The following is a 22103-nucleotide window of genomic DNA, read 5'->3' on the forward strand; positions in this document are numbered from 1 at the left end:
TGCATTTTCTCTCTTTTCTTTTTAAACATTAGAGAGTAATGCACTGGTATCTAACAATGTTGAAGGCAGGTACACACCACATTGTGGTGTGAAAGCTGGATTAATACATGTAGGGACTGCTGGAACTGTATACCACAGTGTTTCAATGCAAGACACATGATCACAGTAGAAATAAATGACCAATTAGACTGTATTTCCTGTAACATAAAAAAAAAGAAATTTCATAGGATTATGACATTGGGTTTTATTGTTTAGGTAACAATGTTTCATGAGAGATAATGAAGACAGAACATTTTAAATTTTGGTATATCAAAGGTAGAAGCTACATGTTAGTTAATTCTGTGTACGGAGGATCTGTGTGCACTGTATCAGCTATATACATGTTAAGAACATATATGACAAAGTACAATAACACAAGAAGCAGCTAAATGGGGAGTTATTCCTGGGTTATTATCACCTGGTAACATACACCTTTTACCATACAATTGTGTCACAGCGAAAAGCATACTAATTAGCATACATGGTGATCTATCTGCTTAATGTAGTACAGCCCTGGTGGGAATGCATAAGAGTGTGCTAATATTTCACAGGTCAAGGCTAAGTTCTGGGGCATGAATTCTTGTGATTAATCCATCAAACACACCTGAGGCATCTGTTTTTGTTTTGGGGGGAAAAGCAACGTTCTGACACAGTCCAAGCTATACTGTACAGATGAGGCATTTAATGAGACATGCTTTTGCCGCACTGATCTGAAGTAGATACTCTGAGGAACATGGTGAGCAGCAAAAGAAGTCCCTCTGTGGCAGAAACAAAAGCAGGCTTTCTGACTAAGCCTGTAATCTATTCGAGCTTCCAAATATGACAATTATTACTCTTTCCTGGCTTGTACCCTTCTTCCTTTCACTAGGTTCTAAATATAATAAACAAAGTAGCCCCCTCTACTTTCTCCTTTGCTGAAAGCATCAGATGAAAATGACCCCTACATTCACAAAACATCCGGGTCTGGTTGGTTTAATAAGGAGTCCAGACTGATACATGAAGACTTTCACTATTGTAAATTTCTCATAGTAAAAGGGCCATGGAAGCTCAAATCACCGTCCCAGCCTTACTAAGGCGCATGCTTTTAAAATGTCTGAAAAACTTAAAAATTATTGCATAGAGTTAATTTTTGTTGAAATTAAGGCCTTTAAAATACTGACACAACCTGCGTATCACATTCAAGGGGTTCTGTTGTGGAGAAATTTAAATAAGGTTTACATTGTAATTTTTTATAATTCAACTTGCAACCACAAAATAGATGGGGGAGATAGGAGGAAAGGGCCAGGGCTCCAGCCACTCTTAAGAGACACTTGAAGGTAAAGCCTGCCACTCAAAACTCCTTTTGTCTAAACATTCATGCCTCAAATTTTATACTTCAGGAAACTAATTTGGAGTGAATGGGGACCATCTAGACTTCTCTCTTCTCCTCATGCTTTCTCTGTCTTGCAGCCTCTGCACACAGAGACTATCGCACTCCCCTTCCTTTGTAATTTTGATAGGAAAATTCCAAGAAGCCTAATGAAACAGAGCCAGCAGTAAGCTCTCTGAGTGCTGAGGGCTTCTTTTGTTCAGGCTAATCGAAATGAAAACAGAAATGGGAAACCCCCCACGGGCCCTGTCCCCACTTTTCCACCCATCCAACGCTTCTCAAAGGGCTTTCGGATTGTTTACATAATCGGAATACATGTATTTCTAACCTCTCTCAGCTTCCAGGAAGTGGCTGCTCATCGTGGTGTGCCATCCTAAATAAAAGAAACTGATTTTAGGCATCTCTGCTGTCTCAAGAAGCAGTTGTTAAACAACCTCCCAAGACAATCTTCAGATTCTGACTTTAAAAACAAAAACAAAAGACACACAGACTTTAATACTCAACTTAAAAAACAACTACAACAACAATAGTAAGAACTCGGAAAAAGAAACTACCAATTACTGGTTGTAGTGAGCCTCCTATCATATGGTCTCTAATGAACACCCAGAACATTCATGGCCTTTATTTACTTATCATTTATTTATTTTTACATTTGGCATTTGTTCTTAGGCAAAGGTTAGGTTTCTCACCTTCTGCGAGATAATGATCACATTTTCTCTAGCTTCAACTGGAACGAAATAATCAAGATGGATTTTAAACTAATTTAAAAATCGAAGCAAACCAAGAATTTGTAAGCTTAACATATTAATGGGGTCAATTCCAAAAGAACCATCCATGTTGTAACTACAATTACCAGATCAGAACATATTTCGCTGGTTTAGTTTTGAGATTTGTCCCTTGTATGAACTATAAATAAGAAAAGACTGTTCTGTTACTCAGTTCCCTGATGTCAAAACGGATTGATTTAGTCAGGCTCGTTTCCTGGAATTGGGCAAATTTCACTCAACTGATTATACTTTTTGGTTTGCAATATGACATAAGAAATATATTATTCAAGTGTTTTCCTGATTGAATAGTTAATATTCATATGATGTTTATGAGCAGTTAGGTAAATTTTTATATGCATTGAATACTATTTGGGAACACTGGGTTCCTTTTTTAGTTTATCAGACTTATTACTGAAACCAGTTCATTACAATCCCAAACTTGAAACCGTAAGCTAGCCCAGCAAATCTTTTTCTCCCTTATAACTGGAATACTTCATCTGAGCACCCAAATGAGGTTCGGCTTTAACTTATAAACATTTTTTACCACCTAAACAATTTACCTTTAAATTCGCTAATCTCTAAAACCTACTGCAGTTGTTAAATCAGCCATAAATTCTTAGGGGACAACTGACTTTATGGTCCATTCTAAAGTGGGAGGCCCATCAACAGGCAGGCAGAAAGCCTCATCCAGGGCTATAAAGGAGTTGAAGCATTTTTCCAAGCAAGCTGTCTCTTGGTAGGAGGACTTCTGGTCTTTACATTTTACACTGAAATCACATGTCTTTGAATCTTGGGTATATCCTAAGCCTTTGCTTACTGCAGTTTCCTATGGGGTCAATTTCTGCACATAGAAGTTCCCTCACAAATCTACCCAAAAAGGCAGAATTACTGAAATACTTTCTTAGATAGTTGTGCATACATGTTGATATGTGTGCATGTGTTTAGCTGAAAAACCCAAAAAACAACAGGCTCCAAATTCCTTGGGCCCTTTTGCTCTTCAATTCCAAAATACTTCCAGGAACTCCAGCACAGGTCCAAGAGGAGCCATGAATTGGTGAGCATGCCCCACCTTCAGACCACTTGGTTTCCATTCACTGCTGAGAGCTGAGGCCAAAAATGAAGCTGGGGGAAAAAATCTATTTCCTCCCCAGTTAATGAGATAGGTATTCCTTAAACATTCCAGCTCCCTCCGGCCTCTCACTTGCAGCCTTCCTCAGTTTGCAGCTTTTTAACAGCATTATCCAGGAGTTCCATCGACTCTCTGAGAGACACATGGATTCTAAACGACTTGGGCTTAATGGTCAGGCCATAACTGAAACTCATGTTTGAGGACTCATTTTGGTTAGCCTTGAAATTGCACTGATGAGCGAGGATGGAGATGAAGAGAAACAGAAGCATCTTAGACAGTTCCTCACCGATGCACCTCCGTTTGCCCACTGAGAATATCATCACACTGCTGGCTAGCGCCTTGTTAATGAAGCCGTCCTTGTCCAGGAAGCGGGCTGGATCAAAGTCCTCTGGGTTAGGCCACTTGGCTGGGTCATGATTCACAGACCACTGGTTAACAAAAACGACCGTATTCTTGGGGATGTAGTAACCTAAAACAAAGGTGTTGGCGGTGGTGGCGTGTGGAATGGTGACAGGCAAAAAGCTGGAGAATCGCATTGATTCATAAAGAAAAGCCATGACATATGGCAGGTTGGGCTGGTCACTCATGCAGGGCAGGCGGTCCCTCCCCACAACCTGGTCCAACTCAGCCTGCACGCGGGCCTGAACATCCGGGTATCTGTTTTGATTTTAGTATGAAAGGAGGAACAGAGGGAGGGAGGGAGGGAGGGAGGGAGAGAGAGAGAGAGAGAGAGAGAGAGAGAGAGAGAGAGAGAGAGAGAGAGAAAATCAGTTCATCTTTCCTTAGCAGCACACTGCACTTCTATTTTAATTCCACAAAGTATCTAGGTCTGTGACTGAATTACAATTTCTGAAAGAAAGTCTAAAACAGGTTACTAATTTCTCACACTCGGTACTACAAGTTAAACAATAATAATTTTATTTTTCTGTGATAAGCCTCTTGTAGTCTAGGATTTATCTTCCATTGTGAGAAAATAAAACTCTCCAGTTTTTAATAGTCTAAAAATGCACAAGAGTATACCTTTTAGACACCCAGGAAAATATTTGCCTATCTTTTAAAACCTACAGACCTAACAAATGGACTTACAGCTAGATGTTCACATACACACTTTAACATGTTCATTTTATATCAGTGTAGTTATAAAATATATTTTCAATGTTTTATAAAGAAATCTACAAAGGCAAAAGGGCCCTGGACCCACAGAAATTAAAATGCCACCCTGAAAGCAAATTATTTTTCTTCTCTCATATCCTTAGGCAATTCCTTGTTTCTATTTTATAAAGTACTATTGGTCTCTGGATAGATGACGCTACGCATGTCCTAAACTCACAAAGCAGAGCCCCAGCTTGTAAGATGAGGGACCCATTATAGGTCTGCACTGCTTTTGCTAGGAACGGGGACAATTCTTTTGGAACTCAAAATCTTCCTGCGCAGCAAACTCTATAAAGGCAATTCCTTAACCTCTCATTTTTAAATCCAATATTATATACCTAGAAATCTATTTTCAGAAAATAGCTTAAAAGGGATAATGATGTTTAATCATAGCAATGCTCAAAACTCACAATGCAGCCAAAACCTGCATTAATTAATGTTAAACCTGATTATATTAATGTATATAACTAGAACAGGGTATTATATAGCCATCAAAATTGCTAAAATCTGTGCTGGAGAGATGCCCCAGTGTTTAAGGCGTACCAGTGGCGACTGCATCAATAAAATGTGTATCTAAACAGGCATCGTAATTTGCCCACTCTGGTTACATAGCCTTTTCAGGAAAAGGAAAAATAATGTCACCTTTATTTCATTGAAAGTGACCCTGAAATGGTTTTATTTCTTTGGAACACATGGAGAACAACTTATACAGCTCAATAATTTTTTTTTTCTTTTTTCAAAGAGTACTCGCTTATCTTGGGATGTGAAAGACCTGACAATACATTCTAGGAAGACCTTTTTCCTAATCTTGGGTTCAATGCCCTTTAAGAGAATTTCTGCCCCCTCATCTCACTAGTCCCAATATGTTTCCACGATTTGACTTTAATATTGAAAAGCTATTTTAAATATACGTTACTTTTAAAATGAGAAAGCAGATCTAAGGGAATACGAATTGTGTGAATTCTAATAGGAACCAGATCCTGTGTGACAAATTCAAAGGTGAGCGCATCTTCAGCACTTCTTAGGGCAGTGGTTCTCACCCTCCCTAATGCTGCAACCCTCGTGTTTTGGTGACCCTCCCCCCCAATCATAACATTATTTCCGTGGCTACTTCAAAATTGTAATTTTGCTACTGTTATGAATTGTAATGAATCTGTGTTTTCCTGTGGTTTTAGGCGACATGGGTCGAGTGACCCACCGGTTGAGAACCGCTGTCTTATTCTCTAGGAAAACAAGTAGTGCTTCTAGATAAAATACAGGGTAAATCTGCATTTTAGGTAAATAATAGGTAATTGTCAAATTCCCATAAAGGATTCATTTACTTAAACCACCTGAGTGCGAGGAGGAGGTGGGGACGCTGCTTAATCCTGATGTTCAGCCTTGCGCTATAGAGGTCTGATCCCTGGCCCAGAGATCAAGACTCCCACCAGCACCTAGACTCCTCTCTAGAGGATGATGGCACGCCACAGAATTGACGCCACCTGCTTATTTTGTGGTGGAACCGCCTCAGGGTAAACCTTATTCTTAGGTTGTCCTCTGGGAACACAGACCTCTGCTGGCTTCCTTAGCCTGGTAACAGAACCCTGCCCGAAGTTGGAAGTAGGGCCCACAGCCTCCCTGGGACCCGCTGTGCGCTGTGTTTAGTTACTGCATTCCCCTTAAACTTGGAACCGGTCCAATTTTGCTTCTATTGAGCCACGGAAGGCTCAAAGCTGATAGGCCAGCACAGTAAAATTCTTGTTTGTTTGTTTGTTTGTTTGTTTGCTTGTTTGTTTGGTTGGTTTTTTTTTTTTTTTTTTTTTTTTTGTGGGGAAGGACTCTTAATACATTTGTTCCCTATCACGGGGAAGGGGGGATAGGGAGTGGGGCGCAACATCAGAGATGCTGGAAAGTCCTGGCAACACTTATAGAGGGGGAGCACATGTCTTGGCCTGCCCAGTTGAACCCGGCCTTATCTTACCTGAGATCTCAGTTTCGAGGAATTGGGGGTTGGGGGGCGACGCAGCGCGAAACCTCAAACCCTGCGCCCAGAGGCACTCCTTTTTTCAAAGGAGGAAAAGAAGGACTGACCCAGCCCTCCCGGAGGCTTTACCTGGTAAAGAGGATGAGCAGCCACAGCAGCGCGGTGGAAAGGGTGTCCTGGCTGGCTCCGAAGATGTCCGTAATAGTGGCAGGCACATCCTCCAAGTCCAGCCCGGAGGAATCGTCGCCAGGGGCCCCAGACGCTTTCTTTTCGGCAGAGAGGATGAAGGCGTCCGTCATGTCTCGAGGAGCAGCCCCGGGCACCAGGCTTTCGCGGTGCCTCAGGAACTTGTCCAGAACGAAGTTGCTGAAGTTGCGGTTGAGCTGCTCGAACTTGCGGAAGGTGGTGCGCACCGGGTTGGGAAATAGCTGCAGCCAGGGCAGCACATCCACCAGGCTGCCCGCACCCACTGTGCGCCCGAACTCCTCATTGTGGCTGAGCAGCTCTAGGAACTCCGCATCGTCGTGGTTGTACCGACAGCCGAAGCACACAGCGCTCATGACGTTGGCCACCGCCACAATGACCGGCTGCGTTGGATCGAGGAAGGCGCCGCCCGCACAGCGCCGCACCAGCACTGCCACCAATTCTCGAGCCTCTGCCAGCGCGTGGCCCTCGAGAAGACCGCGACTGCGCGGGTGGCGCGTGGAGAAAGCACGCATCGTGCTATAGGCCGAGCGTCGCTGCGTCTTCCAGTGCTCAGAGTAGTGACCGAACGCCAGACTGCGGCCACCAGACACCACACGGAAAGAGGCGAAGGGCGGCCGGTCCGCGAAGATGCTGCCCTGCTGCACCAGGGCCTGGTGGATGGCACTCTCTCCATTCAGCACCACCACGGGACAGCTGCCCAGACGGATCTGGAAAACGTCGCCATAGCGCCTTGCAAGGCGAGCGAAGTACAAGTGCGACGCCTGGCCAACAGCCGCCGCGTTTCCGATCAGTGGCCAAGGAAAGGGACCTGGGGGCGAGGACCACGGTTTCCGTTGCCACTGTCGCAGCAGCCACTGGCCTAAGTGCACGGCGGCCAGGACGGAGAAGAGTAGCAGAAGAGTGGTCTGCTGGGTAGACAGCGAGCTCAGCTGCTGTGGACTGTCTGCACTAAGGCTGGTGGCCATGCTGGGGACACAAAGGCAAACCGTGAAACTCAGGTGTGCAAAGGAAAAAAAGAGTGCCCTCCGTCCCGCGTCTCGGCCCCAGCATGGGGCTTTACCCTGGGATTGAGTAGAGAGGAGGCAGTGCATAATTCAGGTAAAGGCTAGCTTTCTGGGCAAGATGCTTAAAACTATGTTTCCTACCCAACTCAGCCTCCAGCAGAGACCTATCGGCTTCCAAATCCCCAGCTGCCTAACGGTTCCCAGAATTCCGACACAATGCCGGTGGGTGGCAGACACTGAGGCAGGTTTCTTTTAAAGTACCTAATACCCCCACCCCTGACCTTCAAGAACTGCCCTGAAGAGACCTCAGGAAAGTGGCTCCGCGGACAGACTGACCTGCGATGAAGCGTGGTTTCCAGCGGTGTAGAGCAGCGGGATCTGGGAGAAGCTCTGGAGCCTCTGCCCAGATTCTGGCAAGGCTTCAACCTGAGAGTCCCCAGGGACCCCGAGACCTAGACACCTGAGGCCCGCTGCTTTAGCACCTACTCTTGACTCAATCAGAGCCTAAACTTAGATTAGGATGGAGGACAGGGACAAAAGTGTCTCAAGTTTGCACCTGGGACCCCGCAAAGTCAGGGCTTTCTCACGGAGTTGGGGTTGCAGTTGAGAAGGGTCGGGGGTGGGAGTTGATAAAGTGGAGTTAAATCCCAGCCCGCTGGCAGTTTTCAAGCTGGCGTCGCAGAGGTGTCTGCAACGCACCCCAGAGGCGATGCGCCATCCCTCTACTCCGGGGTTTTAAGGACTGGGTAGAGACTGGAGGAAGCGGGACCTTAGGGGGTGGGGCGTGAGGGGCGGGACGCACTGCGAAAATCCACAGATCTGTGAGTTGGGTCTCACATCCGTGCTTAGTGACCCAGGGTGGTCCAGTGGGAAATCCGCGCCTCTGGCTGGGACCCTCCTGAAACAATAGCTGGCAGCTTTGTTAGGATCCGCCTTGTAAAGTTTTCCTTTGGCGACAAGGGCTTGTCGTCAGTCATCCTCCCCACCCCCCACCCCCCAGTCAAGACCCCCACGCTTTCCTCAGAACCGAGCTTGGGACAGAATTTCCAACGCCTCTGCGCGCTGGAGCAAAGCTCAACCAGGAGCACGCCCTCCTCCTCCAGGTGACTCGAGTTTGGTGCCTTGCTCATGATCCTTAGGCACCGAGCCAGGAAAAGAAACTTGCTATTTTAATATCAGGACAGCTTGGTTTGCCTTGCATTTATCTTTATCTTAAGGTTTTACAAAGCATTTGGCCCCACGGCCGCGGCCCTTTGTGTGCACAGATCTCTACCTCTGAGATTTGGAAACCTTTAAAGTTCTCCCGCCCCAAGGCGTGCACCATCCTTCTGCACACAAAGCTCTCAGAAGGCAAGGCTTCCCGCGTTGAAACGACAGGAACTCTGCCACCTGCTGGACACGCGTGACAGCTCAGGTCGCCCCAGGCAGTGATCCAAGCTTGGGCACCAGAGACAGTCCTGGAGCGCCAGACCCGAGAGGGGGCGGTGAGTGGGAGGAGGAGGCGGCTCTGTACGCCAACAAACGGTTGGGTTGAAAAGTTTCTGCTGTCGCCTCCCCCTTGCGTGCGGAGCTGTGCCTTGCGTGCGCCGCTTCTGGGAAGTCGGCTCCAGTCATCTCCCTGGGCGCTGCTCGCGGCCGCCCCTCCCGCGTTTCTCACGACACCTGACACGCCGAGGCGGCGGCCAAGGGCGGGGTGCCTGCCGCCACCACCCTTGGCGGCGCACGCACAGCTGCCGCCCGCAGGGCCTGCCCTGAGGATGCTCGATCGCAGCCAACTGGTCGACCCCCACTCACTCAGCTTGTTTCCCAAACTAGCTTCGGGGACGCTTTCTTCAAAGAGAAAGCCAAGGATGTCAAAAGGCCTGGGAAGCAACTGCTCTTGTTTATGGTCAATGCAAGGTATCGTGCAAAACACCTGAGAGAACAAGGTTTCTGTTAGGCTCTGGAAAAGGCAACCCAAGAAAGAGGTAGACTGCTTCTAATAAAGGAAGAATTGTAGCCCCAGGTCATTGGTGTGATCTCTGGATAACCCGTTCCCAGCGTTGTGTTATTGTCTCATTTACAAATAAAGAGATTCAGAGAGATTATGAGACTATTATCTGAATCACAATGTTCTCTATAGGTGAAGACAGGATTTAAACTCACAAAGTTCCACTCCAAATCCCTCATACGGGTCTATTAAAAGCACCCTTAAGAGGATCAACAAGTTTCTTGCTGAACAATACAAAACAAGCAAAACAAACCAAAACAAAATTTGCATAGGATCTGGCCAGAGGCTCAACAGCTAATGGTGCTTGCTAACAACACTGACCACCTGAACTAGATGCCACAGGGCACAAGGCTCAAGTAATCCTCTCACCTCCACGCCCATGCCAAAGCACACACACTTGCGTGTACATAAGTGTAATAAGTTTTGAATCAGCCAAAAGGATGTTGTTTTTTGTTTTCATGACTGAGGATTATAAGACTCACAGAGAAAAGCTATGCTCACTCTTTGCCCTTGAATTGGCCAAGAGCAAGGCCAGTAGAAGTTGTCCCACAGCTGACATTAAAACAACTGATTACATTATAAAGGAACTTAATGAAAATGTCTGAAAGAGAGTCTAACATCTTTCAATAAAATTCCTGGCCTGCTAAGAAAAGGCCTTTTTATAAGTCTTTTCAGTAACTTTTGCAGTCTTTTCTGAATGAGATTTTATATATACTATAGTCTAGCTCTCCTGTGATGACGTGGGTCAAGTGTGTCTTAGTTTACTAATAACCATTGGTTTCTCAGAGCTGCACTGGTCCAACATACCTGTTTTGGTTTGTCTTTCTCCTGTTGTAACGAAATGCTGGAGACTGGTCCATGTATCAAAGGGGGCAATGGGTTTACATGAGATCATAGTTCAAGAGGCAGGAAAGTCCTCCAAGAACATGAAACCAGCTCCTGAGAGGAGGGCGAAGGTAAAGGGCAGCCACCGCTACAGTCCATGAGAGCAGAACACTCAGGAGAACCATTTTAACACATCACGTTCTTTGCTCCCAGTATCTAGAAGCTCCCCCTAAGCACCACCACTACCCAGAGAAATTAAAGTGGCAGCGCATGCGCTTTGGGGAGACACATGCGAAAACCATAAGAAGCTCTTCCAAAGAAAGTTTGTGGTGACCTTCCAGTGTGCGGCTTTAGCAGAACCCTGTCCAGAGATTTAGGACTTAACCATCTGTACTCAGAGCCTTTCTCCTAGCATCTCTGCCAGAATTAGATAAGGTAGGTAGAAGCTGCCTTCAAACCAAATCAACTTCCATTGTAATGCACAAAACAAGGGGTAAAGCTAAACTAAGACCTCATGTTTAACAAATGCTATGTAGCTTTTAGATCATCACGTGCACGCCTGCCTGCCACAGCAGACGCTGTCCTTGGCCGCAGCTCCTGTTCTAGGGCATGCCTCAAAAAGGAGAGGAACCAGTTGGACAGATGGTGTCAGGGAGATAGGCTCTTATCAAAGATGACAAACGAGTGTGCCTGGCCACCTGGGCTTTTAGGCTACAGGTGCCACTGAAGAGTCTTAGTCCCCAATAAACACTTCATAGAAACTGGGTGGTGGCGGCGGCAGCTGCAGCACTCAGGAAGCAGAAGCAGGGACATCTCTGGGAGTCTAGTCCACAGAGCCAGCCTGGTATACAGAGCAAGTTCTAGGACATTGAAGGCTGCACAAAGAAAACCTGACTTGGGGATGGGGTTTGAGGTGAGATGACTTCAGATAAATCCAAGCACCGGTATGTATTTCTGATCCATCTGGTTCTGTTCTCTCTTAACCAAGCATCTGTATTTGGGATAATGCCATAATTTCTCAACCAACCTGTGGCTCTCAACCTAGAAATCTCTTCTCAGTCAACAATACAGAAGGCAGCATTTCTTCCTCCCAGATCTCAACCTTGAATCAGTCTTTCTTCCTTTCTTCCTTTCTTCCTTCCTTCCTCCCTCCCTCCCTCTCTCTCTTTCTTTCTCTCTCTCTCTTTTTTCCCTCTTTTCTTCTTTTCTTCCCTGCAAATAACTTCCAAAAAGACCAGTTAAGCTGGGAAGTGGTTTAAAGTGGGGATTTAAAATGCTTCATAGTGTGCCAACTCCCAGACACAGTTTCAGCTTATACAGAGAACATACCAGCTCCTGTGGCAAAGGCTAGCAGCAATACCTCAGGGCATAAGATGACCCAGGCAGGGTGGCTTGTCCTCATCTCTGCTTCCTCTGCTCTTTGTTCTTCTAAGTCTTTCACAGATGGAGACTGTGGCCACAGGCAGCCTTCAGATGAAGGCCCTGAGAGAAAACATCTCTTTCAAGGTCCTAGACGGGCCACATTGGCATTGGGTTTCACACTGTGATTAAGGGCTTGTTTTATAATTAGAAGGGAAAAAAAAAAGTGGGCAAAACATCCGGAAGCCAAGGAGCCTCCAAAATGCACTCCATGCATCCTGAGCATCACGGCCATCAAGTTAAATAATACAAATCCATTGTTACTATGATGCTGTTGTCCTTATTACAAGTCAGCAATAGCCGGATTCTCTCTAGAGACAACACAACACCCAAGACAGCTCTGCCCTTTATCACCTCTAAGTGGATGTTATAGGTAAGCAGTGTGATCCTCCAATCCACTGCAAACATACAAGCATGCTCACAGAAAGGAACATGAGGAAAAAGAAGTTATTATTTCCAACAACCCTGACATTGGGAGAATAGTGATCAGGCACTTGTTATGCAGGGTGGGGAGCACAAATGCAGATTCAGGTTAAGTTTCCAATGTGAGGCAGGGGGCATCAGACAGTGTATACTGTATGTTAGAACTCACTAAGCGTGTGTTCCAATTGTATTGAGTCTGTTTCTCCTTCCTGGAAGACAGCAAAGAGAACCACTAAACTGAAGGAGGCATTCCATCTGACCCCAGGACCCATTGTTTGTTAATGTATGTGGTAAGCTAACAGGTGGGGAACAGCCGCATGTAATGGTGCCTTTGACTACATGACACATCCAGAGTTCAGAGATTTTAAAAATGTAAAACGTTTGTTTTGGAATTGTCATGCCAGCGGGAGGGTCTCCATCCATGTTGGTCGGACTTTGGCGCTGCGGTGATAGCAGAGCAGCTGAGGGAGAACTTCCTTTCACTCATGGTGTCAGAGGGTCCAGGCTGTGGTCACTTGGCTCCGTGTTACTGTAGTGAGATGGCACACCAGGCAGTTGGGAGCATGTGGCGAGGGCTGTTTACATCACAGCAGATAAGGAAAGCAAAGTGGGTAGGGGCCTGGAGACCAGGTCAGACTGTGAAAGGTACACCCTGTACACCACAGTGACCAAGCTTTTGGCAGTGAAGCCTTACTTCATGAGGTTCCCACCAGTCCACAAAATAGTGCCACTAGCGGGGGGTGGGGGGGTGGGGGGGTGGACGGGACGACCAAACCCTTACTATATGAGCCTGTGGGAGATCTTTCATTAAAGGCCAATAACATACTTCTCCAGCCCCCAAGATACCATGACCTTCTCATAGTGCAAAATGTGTCTGGCCCCTTTCCAAAAGTTCCCCCAATCTTAAGAGTCCCATATTGTTCAAATTTTCAAGTCCAAGTTCTCTTTTGAGCAAACTCTCATTATTGAGCCCCTGTACAAATAAAAAACAAGCACACAGACCCAAGACGCAATGGCACAGAATAAGTATTTCATTTCAAAACAAAAGGGAAAAGGACTGTTTCTGTCCCTGACTTCTTAACAGTGTCAACAGGCCTGAGTCTTTTTGCTTGGCATCCTTTGATTGCTTTTGAAAGGAGAACTCTAATCCATGCGCACTACCCTGATCTTGTCCTCAGTCTCCAGCTTGCATCACCCACTCAAAGGTTTGTGACTTCCTAGACACTGCAGATAGTGCAGCCGCAACACTGCCTTTGCCATCAACCTCTGACTCTGTTCAGCTTCCTTCTTTTCTCTTGGTTTTTTTCCTTTAGGACCTATCCCCTCAGTCTTCCCTTCTCGCTTTCCTTTCCCTACATCCATTTCCAGCTGCCACAGCTCCTTCCCTCTGAGGCCACCTTTCCCAGTCTCTACTCCCACCCATCAGTATCTCTCCCTCTTCCTCCCTCCTTCCCTCCCCTCCTTCCTCCCTCCCTCCCTCCCTCCCTCCCTTCCTTCCTTCCTCTCTCTCTCTCTTTCTCTTTCTTTCTCTCTTTCTTTCTTTCTTTCTTTCTTTTTTTCTTTCTTTCTTTCCTTTCTTCCCCCCCTCCATCTGAAGGATGCCACATGCCACACAAGTGTTCTTCACTGAGCCACAGCCCAACCTTTCTCTGTCCCCTCTGTCCCCTACCATATACACCAACCCACACCCTCCCCACTACACAACCACCCGCACCCTCCCCACTTTAAGCCCCTTTCTTTCTCACAGATGACTAAGGAGTAGACTTGGAGGGGGGCAGAGATGTAGGAGCAAGGGAAATAAAAAGAAGGCACAGAACACAAAGTCCTGGGGCTGAGAATTAAACAGTGTGTCATTTTATCTAGTGTCTTAGCCAACACATGGGAACGGCGGGCCGGCCGTAGCAGTGACTCCTCGGGAAGGGCTGCTTCACTTTGCACTTCTGTCCCTTGGGGTCTGCCACAGAGTGATGCAGTTCTGAAATGTGTCTAACACCAGAGCAGGGGGATAAAAGCCTCATTCTTCTGATCCTTTGACCTCGCATGAAAATCTTTAGACAAAAGATATTGTTTTTCATTTTCCTTTTCTGAAAAAGGTTCTAGGTTACTAATATGTATATATATTGGGGGCGGGGAGGAAAGCTGTATTCATGCCTGAGTTATGAAAAAGATAATTGCTAGTTAAATAACATAAGTGGCTGTTTTTCCTCCAGAATCCCGAAAGGAACACAAGAGCTGAATAATTACATGGTAGCGATTTTTGGCCTTGACCCCAACACACTTCCTCCCTTCTGCTATTAAAGAAGCCACTTCTCATTTGCGGCCTCTTCTTCTGCTAGGTTTCGTTGGTTAGCAATCTCTGAAGACTAGAAAGCTCTTTTCAATAACAAGGAAGTTCCTGCATGAACTTGGTTATCTTATGATAAGCCTTGAACACTCTTTGAAGTCTATCCGGCTGAACCTACCTTTCAAGTGGCATGCCTGAGGACAGCCATCATGTTGCCTCTGAGCCATTTCCCAGTCATTGAAACAATGTCCCGATCCCTTAGTCATCATTTGAATAACCTGCTTTCCAGCACTGAACCCAGTGTCTGTTCCCCTGGACAGTGTGAGTTTTCAAAATCCCTGTCTAAGGATGTGCCTGAGACTGACCACAGCCAGGATAGACGTCGCCGTGTTCTGTTACACATGCTGTTTCTCTTCTTGATGACATCTGCCCCCCAGTTAGAATGTTTACAGTTGACTAAGAAGGTGATCAAGGAGCTCCCTACCCTTGTGAAACTGGACCGGATACCTAGCTCAGGCTTGAATTGTCCAGGTTTTAATTGATTCTTCTTTAATGTGAACCTTATATTTACTCTTCCCCAATGTATCTTACAGCTTGAGGGCCATTTTCTAGCCCTGGAAGCCATGCGGACATTCTTGGGGTTAGGGTTTTTGGCTTTTTTGGTTTTGGGGTTTTTTTTTTTGATTGTTTGTTTTGTTTTATTTGCTTTGTAAACATTTACTTCCTTTTTTTGAGAATTTCGCACATGAATACAATGTATCTTTATCATCTACAACCTCCAATTTCATCTAACTCCTCCCAGGCTTTCCTACATCCCCTTCTCAACTCTCTCTCTCTCTCTCTCTCTCTCTCTCTCTCTCTCTCTCTCTCCCTCTCTCTCTTTTTCTCTCTCTCTCAATTTTAAATATCTCACTGAGTCTAACTAGTGCTGCCTGTGTGTGCATAGTTACAGGGCCATCCACAGAAGCATGGGAGCCTATTAGTGGCCACTCCCCTGAAGAAAATTGACTGTTCATCCTAAAGCAGCCATCAGCTATGGCTTGGGCATTGGGAGTTCCCACCCACATCCATACTGGACTCTTCAGTGGCTTCATCTTGTGTAGGTCTTATGCAGGCAGTCACAGCTCCTGTCATTTCATAAGCACAAGAGCTCCCATTGTGTCCTGAAGACATTGTTTTACAGAAGGCTTCCCAGACCTCTGGTTCTTACAGCCTTCCTTCTCCCCTTCTCTGATGTTCTCTGAGGCTTGGGGGGGTGGTTTGGTATAGACATTTAGGACTGAACAAGGACCCTGCACTTTGATCAGTTCTGAGATTCTGCATTAACTACTATCCACTACTGGGTGAGGCTAATAACCGTGGTTATTAAAACAAGCATTTAGAAGGAAGTCTGAGACTATGTCCACTTAGAAAAACCATCTTTATCCGTCCACCAACCATTAAGGGCAGAGACCAGAACAGGACAGAAAAAGCTTATCAAGAGGATGTCTTTGGCCAAGTAACTGTGGCCCTCTCTTGATTTCTTCAAGACAAAGATCTTTGGACCATGGCCTGTACTGTACTCTACACTTACAATATTCTACAATCACAATATTATTCACTTTTTAGTTTGACCAGACATACACTAAAGTTTTTGTTTGTGTATTCATATACATGTATGTCAAAAGAGGGCATTGGGTCACCTGGAACTGGAGCCAGAGGTAGTTCTGAGCCATCATCACTCCAGCCCCAGGAGTGATCCAAGCATAGTACATAAATAGATTCCTGCTGCAAGAGCCGACCAATGCTAATATGCAGGAAATTGGAAGGATGCATATTCCAACACTTCCCCAGACCCCAGATGTAGAATCCCTGGACCTTCTATTTATATACATTTTTTTTTATATGAATGAGATCTTATTCAAATCTTTGCTATTTGGTGACCTTTTCCAGGCAAAGAATGTTGGCCTCAATGCAAGATGCAGATCTGCTTCTTCTAGACTATTTTGGAGAAAGGCTCTAACATCATTTATTTAGCTCTAAGGACGTTGGCACCATTTGTGCTGGTCTCGACTCTACTGTCATTGACTCCACTGTGGGAACTTTGCTTTTCCTTCTGCTCCTGCAGGAATCTGCAGGGGTTAAAGTTTACCCAGACATATAGAGATGGCCATATATATGGTGCCAATTTGCATGCCCAAGAACCATATTTTTTGTGCCAGGTCACATGTGCCCAGAACACTGTTACTTTAACTTAGCTTTGGAAACGTGGAGCACAAAGTAAAAAATATAATCTATCTTTCAAACCAGCCCTTATTTTCAAGGACATGTGTGCTTGTCTTCAGAACATCATTTCTTTCTGACAAATGAGGGGAACTCGAGGTTAAAAACAGGGAGACAAGCCGGGTGGTGGTGGTGCATGTCTTTAATCCTAGCACTTGGGAGGCAGAGGCAGGTAGATTTATAAGTTCGAGGCCAGCCTGGTCTACAGAGTGAGTTCTAGGACAGCCAGGGCTACACAGAGAAACCCTGTCTAGAAAAAACCAAAAATAAAAACAAAAATAAAAACAAAAACAAACAAGCAAAAACCAAAAAACAGGGAGACATCAATTCCAAGTGTTAGTGTCCCTAAGGGAGGCTTCACAGAGTCTGGGGAGGGACACCCAGGTGCCCTCTGGAATGGCGACAGTTCTTCACAGGACCCCCAGGCTCAGGCGAAGATGCCTTCCAAAGTCATCTAACTCTTTACAGTAAAATCCATGTGTCCTGCATACCAGTTATCAGGAGCTTGGCACTCATGGGCCTAAGTCTGGATGCTCTTATTTATAGAAATAATAACTTCAGGCCTGTTATACACTCCTGAGCCTGAGCTTCCTCAGTTTTAAAAAACACAAAATCCCAACCATGTTTATTGATCATGAGGAGTAAATGAGAAAATCAATCAGTACAGTTCATGGCGGTAGTATCAGGATTATGTCTTCTCTTACTTACCAAGTCTTTTTTTTTCCTGATCTGCAAACCATGGCCTTGAAGGGGTGCTTGGGCCTTCATCACAAAAACAAGCATCTAGTCTGTCAGGTCAGGGTGATGGCTTCTAGGACAGCAGTCCCTCACCCACCTGCCAGATCTGTCCAGCCCAGAGGCAGAACCCTGACCTTTTGCTCATCTTTCTTAGGCAACACATTGACTGCCAACCAGACCCCCAGAGCTGTGTGAGAATGAGTTTCAAGACTGGTGCCTGTCCTATGACGGCCCCTTAGACAGCATCAAACTCGGCTATACTGCGGGAAGCTATTGTTGCCGCCTCTAAAAGGCTCTCACCCAACCTTCTGTTCTTGGTAGGTTAGGCTAAGTGACAGTGGCCAACCTGTGATTTTTTTTCCAACTCCAGCTAGTGGCTCTACGAGTGGGGTGGTCCCTCACCCCATTTTACCTCATCCAGGATTGCCTGTGTGGAGATGCTAACTTGCAAAGGCATCCTGTCCCCAAAAGCTCCTGGAGGTATCATGCTGGCCTCCCTCTAGGCCCTTGTCCAGGTTCTCCACTGGCTTTTATGGTCGTGTTTTGCAACCTAGAGGCAAGGAGGCTCCTTCCCTGGCAGCAAAGATGAGGAAGCCAGACTGGGTAAAGAACCAAGGGTATACTGCGGGGCCCTCTGGGAGATGGACACTAAGGGAGCAGTATGGTGCTGCTTTCTAGAAGAGTCATCTGATTTCTTCTTTTCCAGCCCTGAGAAGAAATGCACAGGGCTTCAGGCCTGGAATGCCTGATCTATGCACAGCTATACTGTGATCCTGTCTCAGGCACCCAAAGCAGGAGGCAGGGCATGGAGATCCCTCCTGAATGCCAGGGAGGAAAGTATTCAAAAACCTTTCCCAGTCCAAACTAGAAAATTACATGCAACAGTCTGTACTCTGGCACGGCCTAACCCCCAATTTTCTTTTCCCCTGTGCTGAGTCAGTACCCAGTGGGCCATATGTTTTAAGAATTCAAATGCAGGGATGGGTTTGTTAGATCCAAGCTTTGGCAAGCTGGCACTAACACCTGTTTGGGGATGGCTGGGGCAGCCACCTAGCTGCCATGTGCTTAGATTCTCATGCTTTTGTTTCAGGGATGCCTTGTGCAGTAAGGATGTGCCTATGCCTGAATTCCTGGGGGTACCAGCCACACCCAGTAGGTGTGAGCTACCACAAGGACACATAAAGAATTCTAAACTAGCATTTCTGTATGTTTTTTTCCTCCTTGCTCTGAGGGCTTACCTGAGGGTTCCTGCAGAAGATTAGAGAGGTCAACATTAAATTACATATATCCATTAACAAGGAATGTCTTCACCGTCATTTTGAGATCTATATACAGGCCACCACACCCACGTATAGACTTTCTTCTCTGGTGTGATGTCAGGTCCATGGCTTGTGTTCCTCTATTTATTTTCTTAGCATTCCCCCAAACAACAAGACGAGCTGGAGACAGAGAAAGGAAAGGAGCTAAGATCCTACTCCACCCCCAAGTGTTAGGCATTGCACTCTGTGCTCCAATCACCCTTACGATATTGATATGCTAGCCTATTTCATATATATAAAGGGGTTTTTTTATTGTTGTTGTTGAAAGTCATATGGGTTGCAAATGAAGGTGGGTGGCTATCAGCCCATTTTTTGTTGCTATAACAAGATATACGAAGTGGGGAAACATAAGTAAAGAGATTCTGGAAACTGGAGGATCCCAATAGCATGGTGAAGCACCCTGGCAAACATCCTCTCACCTCACCCCAACAGAGCAGAGAAGCAGAAAAGGAATCAGGTACATGCATAAGGGCTGGCTCGAGCCAACTTTGATCTATAAACCCACTCTCATAAGACTTGGTTCACTTCTTCAGGATAACATTAATCTGCCCATGAAAAGGGAGCTACTATGATCTAATTATTTTTTTCCTTAAACCCCAGCTTGTAAAGGCCATCACCCTGGGGACCAAGTTTTGAGTATGTGAACTTTCAAGGTACAAGATATGGCCACACCATAGCAGGGAATCAGATTTGAACTCAGATTTTCAGACTCCAAAGGCCACCATTCATTACCATACCAGTTAGCAAGTGTTCATTGGCTTTACTGCCCATCATCAAAATTAGACAAGCCTCTCCCATCCAGCCTTGCACCAGCTATAGACTTCTTTCACACTACTATGCTTGTTAAGGACCTAGGCCATATAAGTGCTCTTTCTGGGTCAGGAGTCTATGATCTCAACAGGCAGCCATCTTTGTTCCAGTGACAATTGAGTCAAGCTCTCCCCCCACTTCTCCTGGTGTGAGCTAGCCTCAGTCTTTTGCTAGGGCAACTTAATGTCTATAATTTACAGACAAATCTTGAGCGAGCATCACAAAGCTTCTGGGGGTTAGAAGATGAGAAAGTTGGCAAACAAACTTAAACTAAAATTAAGGCTTCGTAACAAGATCTGCTCCACTCAAACTCATTATACTGAAATCATCATAAAATTCACACTCTTCCCCTCCCCGGAGATGACAGCTTTATTTGGATAGAGATGAACAAACCGATGATCTCATGGGCCACAGTGCCAAAACCTTAGCTCGGTATTCCTCAAACATTTTTCTCTTGGTACCTCTTCAGACTCTAAAAAGTCACAGTAGAGCCCAAGGAACTATTGTTTATCTTGAGTGTCAATAGTTACAGTTTTAGAAATGAAAGCTGAAAAATTACAAAGCATTTACCTATTAGTCCATTAAAAGACAATAAAGTCAGTGCACTATAGACAAATATTTTAAGGAAATAATTATATTTTCCAAAACCAAAATATTTAGTCAGTGGGACACTGTTTTGTGTTTTTACAAATCTTCTTAATTTCCAACTTAACAGAAAACATCTGGATTTTTCCGTTTCTGCCTGCAATCTGTTATGATGTCAAATATCACGTAGATCCCATGTGAATAGAGTGAAAAAGGCAAGAGATATCTTATGATCATAGTTCTAATGGGTTCCCCCAAAGGGTCTCAGAGACCTTGAGGATTCTTGAAAGGCTTTGGAAACCACTGTCTGAAAGAATTTATTTTCCTGTGATATAGAAAGTAGACAGGAGCAACGGTGGGTCTCAAAAGGAGCAATGTCCAAACTACTGTTTTACAAGACAAGTGTGTAACCCTGCTGGACTATCGGAAAGGAGTCCCAAGCAGGGCAGGGTTTGGCCAGAAAGATGTCACCTTCCCCTGGCAGTTGCCCATCTGGACAATGAACTCTAAGCCCAGGAAAGGCCAGGAAGAAGATATAAATCTAGTCCCCAAATTCTAGTAGCTCAGAGCCCAGGAGTGGGTACCTGAGTCAAGTGGACTTAGCTTGGAAGAAGAAGGGAGTACTCTCAGATGTGGGGCCAGCAGGCAACTAGCCACCGCCTAAAGTTGCAATGGTACCTTGGATGCCATTTATGCCAATAATACCAAGGGTGACAATAATAACATATTACTAGTAATACCACGGATTGAGCACTTTGAGGCAGGTAGAGTGCCAAGCACTTGATATAAATCTTTTATTATTAATCCTTCACAACTTCTAGAGATAGCTATTATCTTAATCCCCTTTTTATAGAAAAATAGAGCAAGGCAAAAAAAAATTTAAGTTACCCACCAAAATCACAGGTCTCTACTGTGGTTGAACTGGAATTTGGCTTTGGATCTACCAGGTTCCAAGAACTCCCCTGCCGCTCAGCCGTACTACCTGGGAAAATTGCTGGCTGTGGAAATACAGCCACTGGTGGGTCAAATGCAGTCGTCTCCTGTTGAGAGAAAAGGCTGTTGTCACAGCATGGGCCTTGTTACTGCTCCCATTAGAGAGAACATGAAGACAGAGTGGACTCCCCTCCTGGTGTAGGCGGACTTCTGGAGGGCTCAGAGCCACGACAAGACTTAGGGGAGGTGGGGAAGTGGGAAACTGAGTCAACCACAGTCTTCAGAGCATGGTCCCCACGGTACACGGGGATCTCTTGCACCCCTCCCAACCCACCTCCATCTGTGTATGACAGTAAGGACCGAGACAACTCGGTATTGTTCTCACCAGCTCAAGTCCGGCACACCTGCCTCCTCCCCCACAAAAACTATGCCCCTTCGAAGCTGTGGACCGGCAATCCTTTGCAACTCTGTTGCCCACAGGCTTTCTGGCACAAGGCCCGCTTTCACATCCTAACCCTTCTAACCTCATCCACTTGAAGGTGCAAGATCGTCTCTAAACAAGCTCTGGCACAACCCCCCATCCCCAATTCCATGAGAAAATAAACAGGGAGACGGTAAGCGAATTCCATTCCAAGCGAATTCCATTCCAGGGCATCCTCCCTTCTCCTGAACCAGAGGCTCTGAAGAGTAGAGCTTTGCACGCGCTTGCTTGCGCTTTTAATTTGCGTGCAGACAAGCACAAAAGACCTAACCGGATATACCTGTTATTTCCCAATGACCTGAGATCCTGAAGTTTATGTTAAGCCTTGGGTTATGACAGAGCTTGCACGCAAGGCTCCGCAGCTCCCTCCCACAGGCAATTCCGAGGTGGTAGAGTGGAGGACA

At 45.6% G+C, this 22103-nt stretch overlaps 1 protein-coding gene and 1 long non-coding RNA gene across 4 annotated transcripts, besides 14 other annotated features; both read right to left on the reverse strand.

Annotated features, from left to right (window-relative positions):
- Nucleotides 1–219: 219 nt before the first annotated feature.
- Cyp1b1 (cytochrome P450, family 1, subfamily b, polypeptide 1) lies at nt 220–8341 on the reverse strand. 2 transcript variants are annotated; one of them, NM_001364889.1, is made up of 4 exons: nt 7967–8341; nt 6549–7592; nt 3591–3961; nt 220–1781 (listed from the first exon to the last, which is right to left on the reverse strand). In NM_001364889.1, the coding sequence occupies exons 2-4, from the start codon at nt 7589–7591 to the stop codon at nt 1732–1734; spliced, it is 1464 nt and encodes a 487-aa protein (NP_001351818.1). In that variant the 5' UTR covers nt 7592; nt 7967–8341; the 3' UTR covers nt 220–1731. The 2 variants fall into 2 exon arrangements, with proteins under 2 accessions (NP_001351818.1, NP_034124.1); NM_009994.2 differs by having other exon boundaries at nt 220–3961.
- Nucleotides 8208–14448: a promoter, noted in NCBI's record as "-6110/+130 fragment (pMo6.11)". NCBI's record gives the evidence for it as "EXISTENCE:reporter gene assay evidence [ECO:0000049][PMID:23376040]".
- Nucleotides 8208–14452: a biological region, named in NCBI's record as "Cyp1b1 5' regulatory region". NCBI's record gives its function as "regulatory_interactions: Cyp1b1".
- Nucleotides 8214–9412: a promoter, noted in NCBI's record as "-1075/+124 promoter fragment". NCBI's record gives the evidence for it as "EXISTENCE:reporter gene assay evidence [ECO:0000049][PMID:9478971]".
- Nucleotides 8365–8369: a TATA box. NCBI's record gives the evidence for it as "COORDINATES:motif similarity evidence [ECO:0000028][PMID:9478971]".
- Nucleotides 8398–8420: a protein binding site, noted in NCBI's record as "Sp1b". NCBI's record gives its function as "positive regulation of promoter activity" and the evidence as "EXISTENCE:protein binding evidence [ECO:0000024][PMID:23376040]".
- Nucleotides 8415–8437: a protein binding site, noted in NCBI's record as "Sp1a". NCBI's record gives its function as "positive regulation of promoter activity" and the evidence as "EXISTENCE:protein binding evidence [ECO:0000024][PMID:23376040]".
- Nucleotides 9144–9412: an enhancer, noted in NCBI's record as "-1075/-810 fragment". NCBI's record gives its function as "TCDD-responsive enhancer" and the evidence as "EXISTENCE:reporter gene assay evidence [ECO:0000049][PMID:9478971]".
- Nucleotides 9175–9204: a protein binding site, noted in NCBI's record as "XRE5". NCBI's record gives its function as "mediates response to TCDD" and the evidence as "EXISTENCE:protein binding evidence [ECO:0000024][PMID:10051545, PMID:14550751]".
- Nucleotides 9175–9205: an enhancer, noted in NCBI's record as "XRE5". NCBI's record gives its function as "functions as an enhancer when multimerized" and the evidence as "EXISTENCE:reporter gene assay evidence [ECO:0000049][PMID:14550751]".
- Nucleotides 9195–9224: a protein binding site, noted in NCBI's record as "XRE4". NCBI's record gives the evidence for it as "EXISTENCE:protein binding evidence [ECO:0000024][PMID:10051545, PMID:14550751]".
- Nucleotides 9196–9225: an enhancer, noted in NCBI's record as "XRE4". NCBI's record gives its function as "functions as an enhancer when multimerized" and the evidence as "EXISTENCE:reporter gene assay evidence [ECO:0000049][PMID:14550751]".
- Nucleotides 9337–9366: a protein binding site, noted in NCBI's record as "XRE1/XRE2". NCBI's record gives the evidence for it as "EXISTENCE:protein binding evidence [ECO:0000024][PMID:14550751]".
- Nucleotides 9338–9366: an enhancer, noted in NCBI's record as "XRE1". NCBI's record gives its function as "functions as an enhancer when multimerized" and the evidence as "EXISTENCE:reporter gene assay evidence [ECO:0000049][PMID:14550751]".
- Nucleotides 14423–14452: a protein binding site, noted in NCBI's record as "Pax6E". NCBI's record gives its function as "important for transcriptional response to dexamethasone" and the evidence as "EXISTENCE:protein binding evidence [ECO:0000024][PMID:23376040]".
- Nucleotides 17112–22103, reverse strand: Gm41624. 2 transcript variants are annotated; one of them, XR_001782141.1, is made up of 3 exons: nt 21980–22103; nt 21178–21325; nt 17112–19010 (listed from the first exon to the last, which is right to left on the reverse strand). It is a non-coding gene; the product is annotated as a predicted gene, 41624 (long non-coding RNA). The 2 variants fall into 2 exon arrangements; XR_876984.1 differs by lacking the exon at nt 21980–22103 and adding an exon at nt 21743–21957.

The sequence above is a fragment of the Mus musculus genome, chromosome 17 (assembly GCF_000001635.26).
Source record: "Mus musculus strain C57BL/6J chromosome 17, GRCm38.p6 C57BL/6J".
Lineage (NCBI taxonomy): Eukaryota > Metazoa > Chordata > Mammalia > Rodentia > Muridae > Mus > Mus musculus.